The 15,546-nt window shown below is 38.2% G+C and overlaps 1 protein-coding gene across 1 annotated transcript; it reads right to left on the minus strand.

Moving 5' to 3' along the window:
* Nucleotides 1-4,987: 4,987 nt before the first annotated feature.
* LOC122278501 lies at nucleotides 4,988-6,382 on the minus strand. Its single transcript, XM_043088683.1, has one exon. The coding sequence runs from the start codon at nucleotides 6,380-6,382 to the stop codon at nucleotides 4,988-4,990; it is 1,395 nt and encodes a 464-aa protein (XP_042944617.1).
* Between the last annotated feature and the right edge of the window lie 9,164 nt (nucleotides 6,383-15,546).

A 15,546-nucleotide genomic window follows, 5' to 3' on the forward strand; every position in this document is an offset into this window, starting at 1 on the left:
ACTAATATATCTATTGTTCATTTTGTGGCTAAACGATAATCATGAAATATTTTCCTCAACAATTTGAGAGCAAGCTAATATATTCTTAATAAAAGCATATAAGATGTATGAGTAGGTTTAAGGGACCAAACCAATCATCTTTATGCTGATAAAAAAACTTCCCCCCCTCCCAAAAAATAAATAAAATAAAATAAAAATGGACTATTGAAGTAGTGCTCATGTTCTGTGACATTTTGGCCCATGAGCAAGAAAAGGGCCCCGTGAAATGCCACTTATAAAGCAGGCCCAATTTTGACTTCGAACTTTGAAGTATAACCATGGCAGCAGGAAGGAGGCCAGCTTGGTTTCCACTTTCCCCAACAGGGGGTTACAAACCTCCACAACAACCAGTTTAGGCGATTATTTTGAGAAATAAATTTGGGCGAGAAAGAACTATTATGGACTTAGATAAACTCGAGCATTTAGGCACATCACTAATACCTATAATTTGTTTGATATGTTTGTACGTGTACGTTGGCGTACGTTTTTCCCTATCATCTTTGGCCAGGTTTTATTATAGTTAAACATCATTGTTCTAAAGCTGCCCGTGCCGATTATGACCAGTGTATTTAACCAGGTTGCATGGTAGAGTTCAACCATTGGGTTTTGACCCATGTGGTCCAGTTCTGACCGAGATCGGATCATAATATTTTATAATATTATTTTAATATTTATTTAAAAAATGAAATTTTATTTTTCTTTCATGAATGTACTCTTATTGTATAATAAATGCATGACTTATTTAAGTTGCTTTTGGCTCTTAATATTATAAATTTGAATTATTTTTTTTTTTTTTTGACAAGAACAATTCTCATTTCATTACTTAAGCAAACTGATTACATAGAGTCACTAAGGACAGCACTCTTAATACAATTAGGAATAGACTCAAGATCAAAAATGTCATCTACCACGTTGAGGGCATCCTTGGCTAGCAAATGAGCAGCCATATTAGCATCCCTCTTTGTGTGTTCAATCTTCCAACTTGTAAAAGAATTCAGGATAGATTTAGCCTCTTCGAGAATTAGACTTGCTTGGCTCCAGTCCCTGACTGAGTTTTTCATTTTGAGGACCACCTGCATTGAGTCTCCTTCAAGGACTAGCTCAGAGAAGCCACTATCTTTGCAAAACTGACTAGCCACCAGTAAGGCATAGGCCTCAGCATCAAGGGGTGATAATTTTAGCTTTCTGTTTGCCCTTACTGACCCCAAAACTCTGCCTTGACAATCCCTTACTAAGCCTCCCATACCTATCACTCCCACTGAGGCATTAATAGCAGCATCCCAGTTAAGTTTTAGTTTACCTGCTGGGGGTTTTTTCCACTTCTGCACTGGATTGGGACACACAACAACACCATTAGACCTCTCCTTGGATTGGACTAGATGATATAACCTCAGGTCCTCTTTGGCCTTGACTAGAATAGAGTTAGGGTGTCTCGGGTCTTTTCCATGCACACTCTCATTTCTTCTGTTCCATATTAGTCTTGCAATCACACCAGCCATCTGAAGTTCATCTTTTGGAAGCTTTAGAGTTAATTGCTCCCAAATGTCTCTAAATAGGTCACATTGGATAGACATCTTCATTGTTTTAGTACTGGTTTGCCCCCACACATCCTTAGCTGCAGTGCATCCCCAAAGTGCATGGCCTGATGTCTCTCTTTCAACTCCACAGATTGGGCATAGGCTATGTTCTCTCAGTTTTCTCCTCTGCAGATTGTCAAAAGTGGGGAGAACCTCATTACATGCTCTCCAAAGGAAGCTTCTGACCGTGTGAGGGACCTGTAATTTCCACATAGACTTCCAGAACTCACTCTGATCGTGTTCACTAGAAGTCCCTTCTTCCTCGAGGGAGAGAATTTGCCTATGTAAGTGGTATGCACTTTTTACTGAGAAGAGACCATTGTTTGTACCACACCAGATCAGCTTGTCCTCTCTGTTTCCCAAACTGATAGGGATGGATTTTATGAGATCCACCTGCTGTGTAGGGAACCATTGGTTGAGTAAGGTCTCATTCCATGTCTTCATCACAGGTTCTATAAGTTCTGATACCCATTCCACTCTGCTATCCCCATTGCTCCTGTTTCCTATAGATAAAGAGATAGACCTGGGTAACCATCTGTCCTCCCAGATCCTAACACTGTGACCATTTCCAATTCTCCATTGTAGGCCCTCTTTTAATAACTTTACTCCTGCCAGCATACTTCTCCAGGCCAAAGATGGTCTATAGCTCAGTTTAGCATGCAGTAGGTTTCCCGAGGGGAAGTACTTCTGCTTAAGCACTTGGGCAGAAAGGGAGCTAGGATTGGTGAGGATGTTCCAACCTTGCTTGGCCAGGAGGGCCAGGTTAAAGCTACTGAAGTTTCGAAATCCCAGCCCACCAAGGTCTTTTCTCTTGTTCAGTTTGTTCCACTTTACCCATTGAATCTTGGCATGATCTTCATTTGAGCCCCACCAGAATTTTCTCAACAATTGGTCCAATCTTCTTGTGATGGATTGAGGAAGTAAGAAGATCCCCATTGTGTAGGTAGGTATGGCCTGCAACACTGATTTAATAAGAACCTCTTTGCCAGCTGTTGAGAGGCATTTTGTCTTCCAGTTTGTTATTTTAGCCCAAGTCCTATCAATAAGGCTATGGAATGCAGCAGTTTTGGATCTTCCCACCATTGCAGGAAGCCCCAGATACTTGTCAAATGAACCAGTTGACTTGACTCCAGCAATACTCAGTATGATGTGCTGATTGTCTAGAGGAGTGTTGCTGCTGAAGAAAATGGAGGATTTCTCCTTGTTAAGTACCTGACCCGAGGCCCTCTCATAGATACTCAGAATTCTCATCAGCCTACTCCACTCAAGAGAATTTGACTTGCAAAAAATCATGCTGTCATCTGCAAAGAACAGGTGGCTTACTCTTTGGGGACCTTTCCCAATGGGAACACTAGATAGACTTCCCACTGCCTCAGCCCTTTGTAGCATGCAAGATAGAGCCTCAGCACATATGATAAACAGGTAAGGGGACAAGGGATCCCCTTGCCTTAGCCCTCTAGTTGGTTTGAAAGGGGCTTGAGGTTCACCATTCAGGAGAATGGAGTATGAGACAGTGGAAACACAGTTTAGGATGATAGAGATCCAGACTTGATCAAACCCCATCTTTTTCATCACTGCAGCCAAGAAATCCCACTCCACACGGTCATAAGCCTTGCTCATGTCGAGCTTTGTAGCCATGAATCCTGTCCTCCCTTTCATTCTAGTTGTCATTGAGTGGAGTGTTTCGTATGCCACCAATATGTTATCAGTGATAGCTCTGCCTGGTACAAAAGCACTTTGGTTTGAAGATATAAGCAGTGGTAGGACAAGCTTTAGTCTGTTAGAGAGCATTTTAGCAACAATTTTATAAATAACATTGCATAAACTGATTGGTCTAAAGTCTTGGACTCTAGAGGGCTCTTTGATCTTAGGGATGAGAGTAATGTAGGTCTCATTAACTCCCTCCAAAGATTTTCCACAGTTTAGTATGTTAAGTGCAAACCTGCTCACTTCCTTGCCAAGAATATCCCAATGGGATTGATAAAACAATGCTGGGAATCCATCAGGGCCTGGGGACCCCATTCCTTTCATCTGAAACACAGCAGCCCTTACCTCATCTTCAGAGAATTTTTCTAGCAGCTTTTCATTCATAGATGGGGTAATTTTGTGGGGAAAATCTTCAAGACACAAATCAATATCAGATGGGATTGATGTGGTGAACAAATCAGAGAAGAAAGTTGTAAAAATATCACCAATTTGCTGCTGCTGAGTGATTAGTGAGTTGTTGTGGTCCAGCACCTGAGAAATTTTATTAATCTTTCTTCTTTGAGTGGCATGTAGGTGGTAGAATTTTGTATTTCTGTCCCCATTTTGTAGCCAGTGTTGTTTTGCTCTTTGTTTCCATTTTAATTCCTCTTCACCTAGAGCTTGTTCAATTTCTTTCTGAATTTGGAACACTGCATCTGTGTTGTCCCCTTGATTTGAGTCTTGCAACTCCCCCAGCAGTTTCATCTTCTGTTTTAGATTAATGGGAGCCTGTTTATTGGTTGACAGATTCCACTTCTTTAGAGCTAGGCCACAGTTATGTAGCCTCTTGCTCATAGTAGAGGCAACATCACCCCCCATTGTTACTTTACCCCATCCTTCTCTAATGGGATTCAGAACACTCTCTTTCAGGTTCCAAGCAGCTTCAAATCTGAATATAAAAGGTTTGCTGGGTGGTGTACCATCTTTGCCATTCACTTGGACCAGAAGGGGGGAATGGTCAGACCTCATGGCAGGGAGCACATGACAGCAAGACTCACTGAAGGTTTGTAACCAATTAAGGTTTGCCACGGCTCTATCAAGTTTCTCTTTAGTGAAATTCCCATCCCTTCTGTTGTTGGCCCAAGTAAACTTAGGGCCTTGAGTCTTGATAGGATTCAAAGAGCAATCCATGATTGCCTCTCGAAAACTTGCCAGTTGTCTATAAGGTCTGAGACAACCCCCTGCCTTTTCACTTTGATCAAGAATTTCATTAAAATCTCCACAACACAGCCAGGCCATTGAGGACCCGGGGTTGAGAGTCTTTAACAAATCCCAGCTCCTATTTCTTTTGGCTGTCTCAGGGTGTCCATAGAACCCTGTGAAGAGCCATCTGGGTTTATCTGGACCAGGTTTGACATGAGCACTTATATGCCATCTAGAGTAATTAAAAATGTCCACATCAACTTTGTTGTTCCACATCAAGGCTAGTCCTCCACTGCTTCCTATACTGTCAATTACTAAGCAGGATTCAAACTTCAGTATCTTACTAACTTCTTCAATTCTGTTTTTTGAACATTTTGTTTCCATCAGAAACACCATGTTGGGGGACTTGTCCTTAATCAAAAGATTAAGAATGTTAACTGTCCGAGGGTTCCCAAGCCCTCGGCAGTTCCAGCTTAGGCACCTCATTGGTGTTGGTGGTGCTGCCTAGCAGCCACCACCAACTCTTCAGTTTTTAGTTCCCCACATGGTCCACTAATTCTAAGTTGTTTACTAGCATTTCCCTTAGAGACAGGCAGGAAACCAGGTTCTACTTTCCTCTTATTTCCCCCATTTTTAGAATTTTCTATAAAGAGATGAGAGTCAAGGGGAACAGACCTATCTCGAGCTCGCCTCTTCCACCTTTTGTTTTGTCTGTTCTCAGCCAGTGCCTTTATCTGCTGGTCCATGAAGTTGTCGAGAGATCTGATTTGGCTAGCTAGGGAGCAGTCTGCTTGCTTGGGACCACCTTCCTTTTTTGTGTTAAACAGGATTTCCTGTTTCATTCCTGTATCAAGCAGAACTTCCTTTTTTAGCTTTCCCCCCACCTGCTTTTCCACAGGTTCCTTGCAGTTCTCTAGTCCCCTATCATCAACCTGTGCTGAGAAGGTCTCCTCCTGCACCACTGTCCCTCGTTGGTTTTTCACATCACGTGATAGGTTTATTTCCTTACTCAGCTCGACCACCTTTTCTATGCCTGGTTTCTGAGTTTCCTCATTTGTCTTTGTCCCTGAGCTGCCTTCCTGGTGGTTGTGGTGAGCTTTCTGGGTCGTCTCTCCGCCGTAACGTTTAGCAACAAAGACATTTGGCTTTACAGGGATAGCCCTGAGCCAAGGGCCATACTGGCTACTTTCATCCTGTTTGTTGTATCCACTTGTACCAGAGCAAAGGTTGACATGTTTGATTGAGCCGCAGGCGAAGCAGAAAGCAGGGAGGCGTTCGTATTTGAAAGGAATCCATCGCTTAACATTGTCAACGGTTAAGAAACGACCTCGGATCAGTGGTTTGGTAATGTCAACTTCGACTTTTGCTCTCAGGGAACAGCCCCAGCCACAGCCCCCTTCATCTGTTTCCACTTCAAGTATCGCTTCCATACCTGAAAACAGCTCCATTCCCACTTCCTTTGTCATGCATGCCATTGGCATATCATGAGCTTGAACCCAGAAGGGTTCCTTGGTGAAGACTACTTCATTTAGTGGGACCTGCCCATCAATCTCCTGAAGGCACACTAAGCTTCTATCGAAAGACCATGGCCTCCCTTGCAGGACCTTTGTTTTATCACTTTCATGTTGGAATTCCACCAGCATCCTATTATTTCCTACTTCTTTGAACTGGATCCATCCTTCAGGTCTCCATACCTTTGACATAGTGGTTCTGAGGGCCTCTTTGTTTACCACTCTATCCGCATTGATCATCATAAGGAGGCATCGCTTACCTTTAGCTACGAGGACCTTTGTCACGTCCTTTTCCACCCTCACTAAGCCCGACTCCTGCTCTGTTAACGTGAATCCCTTCCATAGCTTGTGCAGCTCTTCCTCCATAGTTATTGCTCTCTTCGGACCTAGTCCAAGAGACGTCTCTTTGCAGTGCAAAGACTTCACCTCACCTCAGCGGAGAGAGGACCCATAGCAGAGTTGATCAAAGTACTGGTCTTCTCCTACTATAAATTTGAATTATTGTTCATTAGTATCTTGCCTCATATATGATTGTTGACCTAATATGAAGCAAATGGCTTGCACCAAAATTCCAAAAAAGTCGTGCTACGTAAAGGCCCCGTTGGGGGCCTACGTGCGCACATCATGGATGTTTATGACATTTCTTCTTTGATTTTAGTCAAATGTCAAAAATGTCCCTTACTTTCTCTTTCCTCCCTCAAGCGATTTGATAGAACTATCTCCTCGTTGATTCTAATATCTCTTCCCATAATACAGCCCAAACACATCGATCCAAACCAAAGTGGCCTTACGTTTGAGTGCTCTGAAAACAAATCTCTACCGTTAGAGTTCCCTCTGTATTTCATCCACCATTGTCAATATGTACAATCTCATTCAAAGCGTTTGAGTGCTCTAAAAATAGATCTCATCCTCCACAAAAAAAAAAAAAAAAAAGCAGATGCTTAAATACTTTTTTCCAAAATGCTCAAATATTAAAGTCATTACATACAAATTCTCATATATTTGAAGTGGGATCATTGGCATCCAACAAGATTGCAAGCCTTGAGGATATTGGAAATGAAAACAAGTGGCTTTTTTTTTTTTTTTTTTTTTTTTTTTTTTTTTTTTTAATGAGAGAAATGTTGTACCTCCTAGATATCAAGAATTTTGTGCTACATGAACCGAACCAGATGGTCTTCCAACTAGAGAACTCATTGAAATCCAACCATAGGTTAAGTAAGGGGAGGTCTATTGGATTAAACAAACTAGAATTGGATACTTGTATTTTGAAAGTAAAGTATGAGATATATATAGCTTTTACTATAGAAAGAAGAGGCTAGCTCCTGGCTATCTTTCTAGAAGTCTTCTTAGAGCTAGAGCAGCTCTTCCCTTCCCCTTTTATACGTTCTCCTATATTCCATGGTCAATTGAGAGAAATCGGACTTAGAAGTGAAAGAAAAAGATGAATAGAGAAAGAATATAGAAGGACAGTGTGATGACCCGTTTTTACGTGTATTTTTACTGAAGGCGCTTTTTAATTTATTTAATATAAGAGTTCTTTTATTTTAAATTATTGTATTTTAAATTGGTTTTAATTTATTTGATGTTGTGTTTAATTTATTTAGTTGTTTTACGGTTTTTAAAATCGTTTTCGGCGGATCAGTTTTGGTTTCCGGAGTGAGGACTGGACCTCATTTCTTTTCTCTCATCTTTTCTTTTTCTTTTCCCTTTTTCCTTTTTCCTTTTCATTTTTCCTTCTTTTTCTTTCTTTTTCTTTCTTTTCTTCTTCTTTCTTCTCCTTTCTCTCCTGCGTACGCAGAACAGCCTCTTTTTCTCCTTCCCGTCGCCGCCCCTTTAACTGCCCAGTTCTTCGCCGTCCGACCACCGTTTAGTGCACCACCACCACCATTCTCTTCCCCTTCCACCAGAAATCATCCCCACCAATTTTCAGAGCCATCGGACCAGTCGTTAGCCACCGCGAGCCGTTGGAAGTCACTGCGCCTGCTCTGTTTTTGCCCCTGTCGCCAGTTGCTTTCGCAGCCCAGAACCGCCGCTTGCCGGTGGCGTGGCCTACACCACCCACCCAGTTTTCTTCCCCTCTCACCGGTGAACATCCCCACCAAGTTTCACCACCATCCGAGCCACCGTTAGCCACCACGAGCTCCTCCAAGTCATACGATTTTTCACCGATTCCGGCGCCCTCGCACCACCTCCGGCCACCATCTCTTCACAGCTTCTTCCCCTACCTCTTGCCGACCTAAACCACCCATTTCCGGCCTCGATCCGTTGCCGGAGCAGCTCTCACGAGCTCAACTCCGTTCAGCCCCTTTTTGGCCTTCGACCGCCATTTCCACCACCATCCACAGCCAAAACTCGTTTCCTTTAGCTTAATAAATATCTCAAGACCATTCCCAATCAATTTCGCGCCTTGGTTTGTCCCTGTTCAAAAGTGGGTAATTTATTACCTACGGCCATAGTGTAAATTACACTATTATGTTGCTTTTCCTTCGCCGTTTGCAATGCCGCGAGCTTTCTAAAAATACCGTATAGCGCTGTAAGTATTTTTCAAACTCTGCTTTTAGATTTAAATATATTTTGCTCTTACAATAAATATTTGCTATTGGTTGGCTAATTCCAGACTGAGTCCGAGGAGTTCGGGGGTCAGATGGTTTGAGGACGGAGTACTTGGTTTTGGTTGTATGTGATTGCTTAGTTATTTGAGCCATGAGGTGTGCGTTGCATATTGCATACATGTGCATTTTATTTAATTTGAGAAAATCCTGTTTTGTTGGCGAAAATGGAATTTCGGGTGCGTGTGTCTCACGAGCCCAAGCCGGGATGGGTTATTATCTTGGTGGAGCTCCTCTGGTCACTCGGGAGTGGATAATACTGAGTGACATCTCCTGGATTGTCGTAGGGCAAGGACCGGATCGCACGATATGGTAACGCTGTCGTGTCGACTCCGTGGTCCCTAGAGTGGCGGGAACTAAAGGATGGCCTGGCCAGGGACACGCTGGACTCGAGTCTGGGCATCGCTCGTTTAGGTGTCACACGCGTAGTCGTTACCTGCGGTGTGGCACAGAGCCAGGTGTGTGGATGATCCATAGGGGAGATCATGGTGCATGCATAATTGGATTGATTGGCTTGATTTAGAGGCACGCGTAGGGATGGTGGTGAGCAGGGATGGTAGTAGAGTCCCGCCTGCGATTCCCCCTATAGTGCTCTGATGGTTTGGTTAATGAGTCATTATCTGGGATGATGGTGAGGTTCGGTTTTGAGGCTTTGTGATCCATTTTCTGGGAAAATGGTGGTTTGGGCCATTATCTGGGATAATGGTGAGGTTTAGTTTTAAGCGATATGTTGTTGTGGGCCAAATGGGTTTTGGCGTGCGTGGAAAAATATGGTTTTGCGGAATATGTGCATTGGCTTTTCTTGCATACATGTTGTTTGAGTTTTATATGTTTTTATCCAGTAGTGTTTGGATTTTACTTACCTGCGGCACCATTTTTTAGTTTTTGGTGCAGAGTTCGAGGAGGAGGAGGAGGCTGAGCCCGAGGACGGGGCTCCGCCAAAGTTCTGAGTTGAAGTTATATTTTATATTTGGCTTTGAATAATATTTGTAGTTGTAATATTTTAATATTTATGTTTTGAATAGTTTTGTATTAAATTAAGAAAAATTCTGGTACTTAGTTATATGACTTTGCTATCCGCTGCGTGTCCTTTCGTGTACATTTGTTGCTTTTGCACACACTTGGCACACGTCGTTAGGGTGGTGACCCGTGATGTCATCATCCGGACGTCTTGATTTCCTCATGTCCGTGCGTGGGGATTTGGGAGCATCATAGACAGATCCTTCTTATCTAGGGTATTATGAGATGATGATGGTATTGGTATGAGATATAGAGCAACAAATCAAGTTTTATAGAGCATGTTAAGGCTCAGGAGTCAGGAGAAGGAGCTTGAACAATTAAAACTATAGCCAAGTGAAATGAAGCGTTTTATTTTTATGCATTTTTGCCACTTAAATGAAACTATGCATTTCATTTCATGTGCAGGGAGGCCCATACGGAGACTGCATCCAGAATTTCTCTTACAAAAAGGACTGGTTGTCGAAAGGTACCAAATGGTTCAACTCCATAATAAGATGGGTAAGGTGGAGCTAACAATTATGCCCCATTTGGATTCGAAAAGCGTTTCGTCTCATCTCATTTCATCATTACAACTTTTCCAAATCCTCATACAAAATATAATAAACAATTCAACTTTTTCAAATCTCAAAACAATAATAATATTAAAAAATAAGATTCTAACAATATTTTATTCAACTTTCATCTTTTATCTAAAACCATTTCATCCAATGGCAGATCCATGTTTGTCTTGAGGGGGGTCAAACTTTTTGAAAACACAATATATCCAACTAGATTTTATACATAATTCTATAAATATAGAAAATGGGCCCTTTAAAAAATTTATAATCTCTATGTACTCTCTACAAGTTTTTAAAATTTCAATATACTTAAAAATGCATCTCTCTAGTTTTTTTTTTTTTTCCTTCTTATAGTCCCAAAATTCTATTTAATTTCTATATATTATTTATTTTCAAGGATATGACCTCTTCGAAATTAAACTTAAAACTAAGTTTAGGAAAAATAATAAGCTTATTAATATATATGAATCCCAAAATTTTTTGTTATACAATATTTGGCTTCTTAATATAGAATCTAAAGTGAAAATACAAGAAAAATTATTTAAGGTCGATGACCTATATGAAAAATAGTTGGGAGATTTTATCCTCTAGACGTTATTAAGTAAGAAAAGAATTTATGTAAACTTTCAATTATAGAATTATATGTTTAATGTGATTCAAAAATATATAAATTTTTCATGAAATCTGATAAAGTAACTTACATACTAGAATAAAATGTGGCATTTAAAAGATCTACTAATATTTTATATGAAGAAAATAAATTCTAAATATTTCATTAAAAAATAACAATGGATGAATATTATTCCATGAAACATTATCGTTAGAATCTAAAACATATATTAAGTTGTATTTTTATAATTTTATTTCTACATGTACGCAGCAAATTATCGACATATACTTTTATATGTAGTTATGTTTTTATAATTTTTTAATCTCTTTTTAATTTGCATAAGAGAAATGATGTTTGTGGTCCTAGGATATGCAAGCTCCGTACACTTATTTTGAAAAAAAAAAGTAAATCTATAATTCACAAGAAAAAATTATTTTTTAACAATGGACCTCACTCTTTTTCCAAAGGGAGCGTGTAGTGCTTGCAATCCTACAACTGTAGCTATTATTACTTTTTACATAAATGTGTCAAGGTAGAAAAGTTGGTCCCCCTCAACATAATTGCTAGTTCTGCCACTGATCTCATCTCATTTCAACTCTGTATCAAAGTTCACTCCCAGAAGAGGAATTTTGATAACATTATTTATTGGTTCATACATGAAAATAAGGTTGGAGTGAGCAAGTTGTGTATCAAAGTTCACTCCCAAAGGAGAGATTTTGATGACACTATTAGTTCATCTATCAAAATAAGGCCGTTACTCCCAAAGGGAGATTTTGATGATACTATTAGTTTATCAACATAATTTAATATTGGTGAGAACACCTTGTGTATTGAGATTCACACCCAAAAGAGAAACATTAATGACACTATTAGTTCATTCATAGGTCATTCATCTCTCTATCAAAGTTCACTCCCATAAGAAGAATTTTGATAACATTATTTATTGGTTCATACATGAAAACAAGGTTGGAGTGAGCAAGTTGTGTATCAAAGTTCACTCCCAAAGGAGAGATTTTGATGATACTATTAGTTCATCTATCAAAATAAGGCCGTTACTCCCAAAGGGAGATTTTGATGACACTATTAGTTTATCAACATAATTAATATTGGTGAGAACACCTTGTGTATTGAGATTCACACCCAAGAGAGAAATATTAATGACACTATTAGTTCATTCATAGTTGTTTAAATTATGATTATTGTTTATAATTTTTTAACTTAAAGCATTGCATGACGACAATTTGATTTCTTACATTAAGCATACCAATATCATTGCATTCATAGACATCATATGTTCCTATTGGCTCTAAATTTTTAGAGTGGGTTGAGGGAGTCCGATTCACCTTAAGAGTTCTTGACTTGGACTTATCCCTTATAAGTCCAAAACAAGCATCCATCACTGAGAATAGTAGTAAGAATGAAAAAGAAACATCTAAGTTGTGGGAGAGAGATCAAACAAGTTAAGTCTAATGTTCATGAGGATGACCATAGCTGAAAATATAAACAAACAATTCACTTCCTAGTATTGAAGATGATCAAATATTTTTGAAAAATATTGAGAAGGGGTTTCGATCCACCCATAAATCTTTAGTAGGAACTTTGATGGCTATACTTACCACCATAAAATATGATAGAGCTAAAGGAATGTAAGAGCATATCCTTGAAATGAAAAATATTGTTGCTAGATTACAAACCCTAGAAATGAAAGTAGAGGAGTCGTTTATTGTGCAGTTTATCTTGAATTCATTACCATCTTAGATGATTCATTCCATATTCACTATAATTCCATTAAAGACAATTGGAATGTGGATGAGTTGACAAGAATGGTAGTTCAGGAGTAAGCAAGATTGAAACAATAAGTACATTATTATGTTAATTTTATGACTAAAGAAGTAGGAAAGAAAAAGCCACATTTTGGAAAAATGAGGAAAATTGAACCACCAAAAGAAAATGAGCTTGCTATAGTCAGTTAAGTTCAAGATAATAGTGGCAAGTGCCACTTCTGTGGGAAACCAGGAGACATGAAGGCTAAGTGCCTGAATCGTAAGGCTTAGTTTGAAAAGAAGAGTAAGTCTTTTACCTTTGTATGTTTCAAATCAAATCTTGTAAGAGTTCTTCTAAACTTAAGCCTTCTACTTCACTGACACCACACACTGCCTATGTGGCTTTTTCCATTTTTTTTTTTATTTCTACTGTAGAACGCATGCATTTTACTCAAAATGAAATCTATTCCTGTCTGCATTTCCAAACAAAATCGTGTAGTTGAATTTCTCCCTCCCTCCAACTTCAACCCTCCTGCTCGGTTCCCCTCACTTCTCGCCGCTCTTCTGCCATCTTCTGTCGTCTACTGCCTACCCTCTGTTGTGCTGTTCTTGTGAGGTCACGCATTTTCAGTGTGGGTATTTCTTCTGGGTTAATGGGGATTTTTGGGTTATGTTGGTTTATACTTATAGTTTGTTTTTTCCAAATTCCAGAAGGAGTCCAATATTAGCTGCAGCAGCAGTCATCAATTTACCTAGCTTTCGATGATAAGAAACCTGTTAAAGGTCCAAACTTTACTGCAATTATTTGATATTTTTTTCACGGTTATATGATTCTTAATCTGCTGATATTGTGGGGTTAAACATAATGAACTTACTCTATTCAATCATTGTCATTTTATAAATAAATTTATTGGGAATGTTGTGATTAATCTTGTAATGCACCGGTCTCAAAAGTTTGGAGAGTTAGTTCTTATTATTTAATGCCAACTCCGATATCCTGACCATAAAATCTAAAAAATAATAAAAAAAACTCCATAAAATATTAACTTATTTGTTCAATACAAATATCCATGTCTTTCCACAAAAATACTAATCGAAACCCTTAATAAAATAAAATAACAACTCCACAAAAAAAAAAAAAACCTCGAATTACCCATAACTCGACGTACCAAAATAACCGCCAAAGGTAAATCTACAAAATATGATCCTCCAAAAATACTTGTACCCTTAGCACTTATTCATATATGATCATTAAAGTTTTCCAATAATTCCTACTCGTGTTCTTTAGCTGAACCATCACAAATATCTAAAAAATGTTATGGAGACAAGGGGCGAGTTATTAACAACTCAGTAAGCAAAGAACATATACTAGTATTCAAACATGAACATTTACAGAGTTCAGAATGCAGAGTCTGAACATGTTATCCAAAAATATCAGAGCAAAAGTTAAAAAAATATTCTTATTTAAAATTCCTTCAGCATAGCATACTGACCACTATCATACCTGAACATCATATCACATCAGAGGTCATGTTTAATCCCCATAGTGTGCAAACCCCGGTAGCAAACCAAACATAAATAAAATGTGAATCTTCCCCTAATTATTCTCGGAGCCCCGAGTGTGCGTGCACACATGAAAGACCACAAGAAAAATCATTTTTTTTTTCAAAGTGGGTGCACCAGAAATAGAATAATTGGTACCAACCCAAACAGAAGACACTATTAGCATTCATAGTAGGTTAAATAGATCACCATCCACAAATCATATCATAAATTTAAAATGTCATGTCAAAAGTTTTCAAAAATCACATCATATCATATCAGAGTTCAAAACATCTTCAAAACAGAACGGAATCAAATCACAAAAATATAATTTATGCACAAAATTTCATATTCGCTCTCATTTGTGTAATTCAAAAATAAAATGTTAGAAAATAAGCTCATTTCTGCACTAATCGTGACAAAAATGCTTTCTCTTTCATCAAAATTTATGAATGATGTTGAACAAATAACTGAGGTTGTTTTTATCATTCTAATTTTCATAACATATAATGCACATTTTCATAAATCAACCTCAATTCATTTTATTTTTACGCAAAGTCTAGCATAGAAATCCTGTTTACTCGGACTTCTTAACTTTTTAGAATATCCTCACAGCAGTGCCAAACAAATATCTATTGTCACCTATAGAAATATTCATGTAACTTGAATAAATCTTCAAATGAACAGTTACCTCATATTTATACCTGAAATAACTTTTTTAATTCCTCAAAAACCTAAAAATTCTCTTAACCCTAAGATATCGTCACTTCCCAAAATTCATCGATGTCTACTTAATATTTTCTTAACCTAATTTTCACTTATTCACAAGTTTATTTAAAAGAAAAAAAAACCCAACCCATTTAAAAAAAAAAATGAAAAGTCACTGAAATAAAAATATATTACCCAACCCAAAATAATTTAAAACTCAAACTCAACTAGAAAACATTTTACTTCAAAATAACTCAACATAACACACTTAAACAATATAGAAAGAAACCAAGTTGAAACAACTCCACTGAAATAAATTCAATAATTTACTACAAAAGACTCAGGCTTGGTGTAAAAACCAACCCAGTGAGTGACTGAAAAATAACCTTAAAAATGAAACTAACCATTTTTCAAATGAATCAATATTCACTAATATTGGTACTAGTAAAAACGTCATTTAATAAAAATAGACTTAATCATATTTAAAGTATTTAAAAATAGGACTATACTCCTACTATTTGCTTTTGAAATTCAATCTATTAAAAATAATATAATACCAAAAAATTCAATTTATAAACTTATTTATTTTCTTTATAAATTCTTGAATTTAAAACAAAACCCACAAAAAGTGGTTATAATTATGGTCAAGGAAGAACTAGCCTAATGACAAGGGGTATTCTAGGCATAAAGCAAAACAGGTATAGGTTTCTTGGACGGGCTG

Source organism: Carya illinoinensis, chromosome 10, assembly GCF_018687715.1.
Source record: "Carya illinoinensis cultivar Pawnee chromosome 10, C.illinoinensisPawnee_v1, whole genome shotgun sequence".
Taxonomy (NCBI): Eukaryota; Viridiplantae; Streptophyta; class Magnoliopsida; order Fagales; family Juglandaceae; genus Carya; species Carya illinoinensis.

Coding starts and splice junctions, on each gene's coding strand:
- LOC122278501 (XM_043088683.1), bottom strand. CDS start 6,382: ATGGAGGAAGAGCTGCACAAGCTATGGAAGGGATTCACGTTAACAGAG.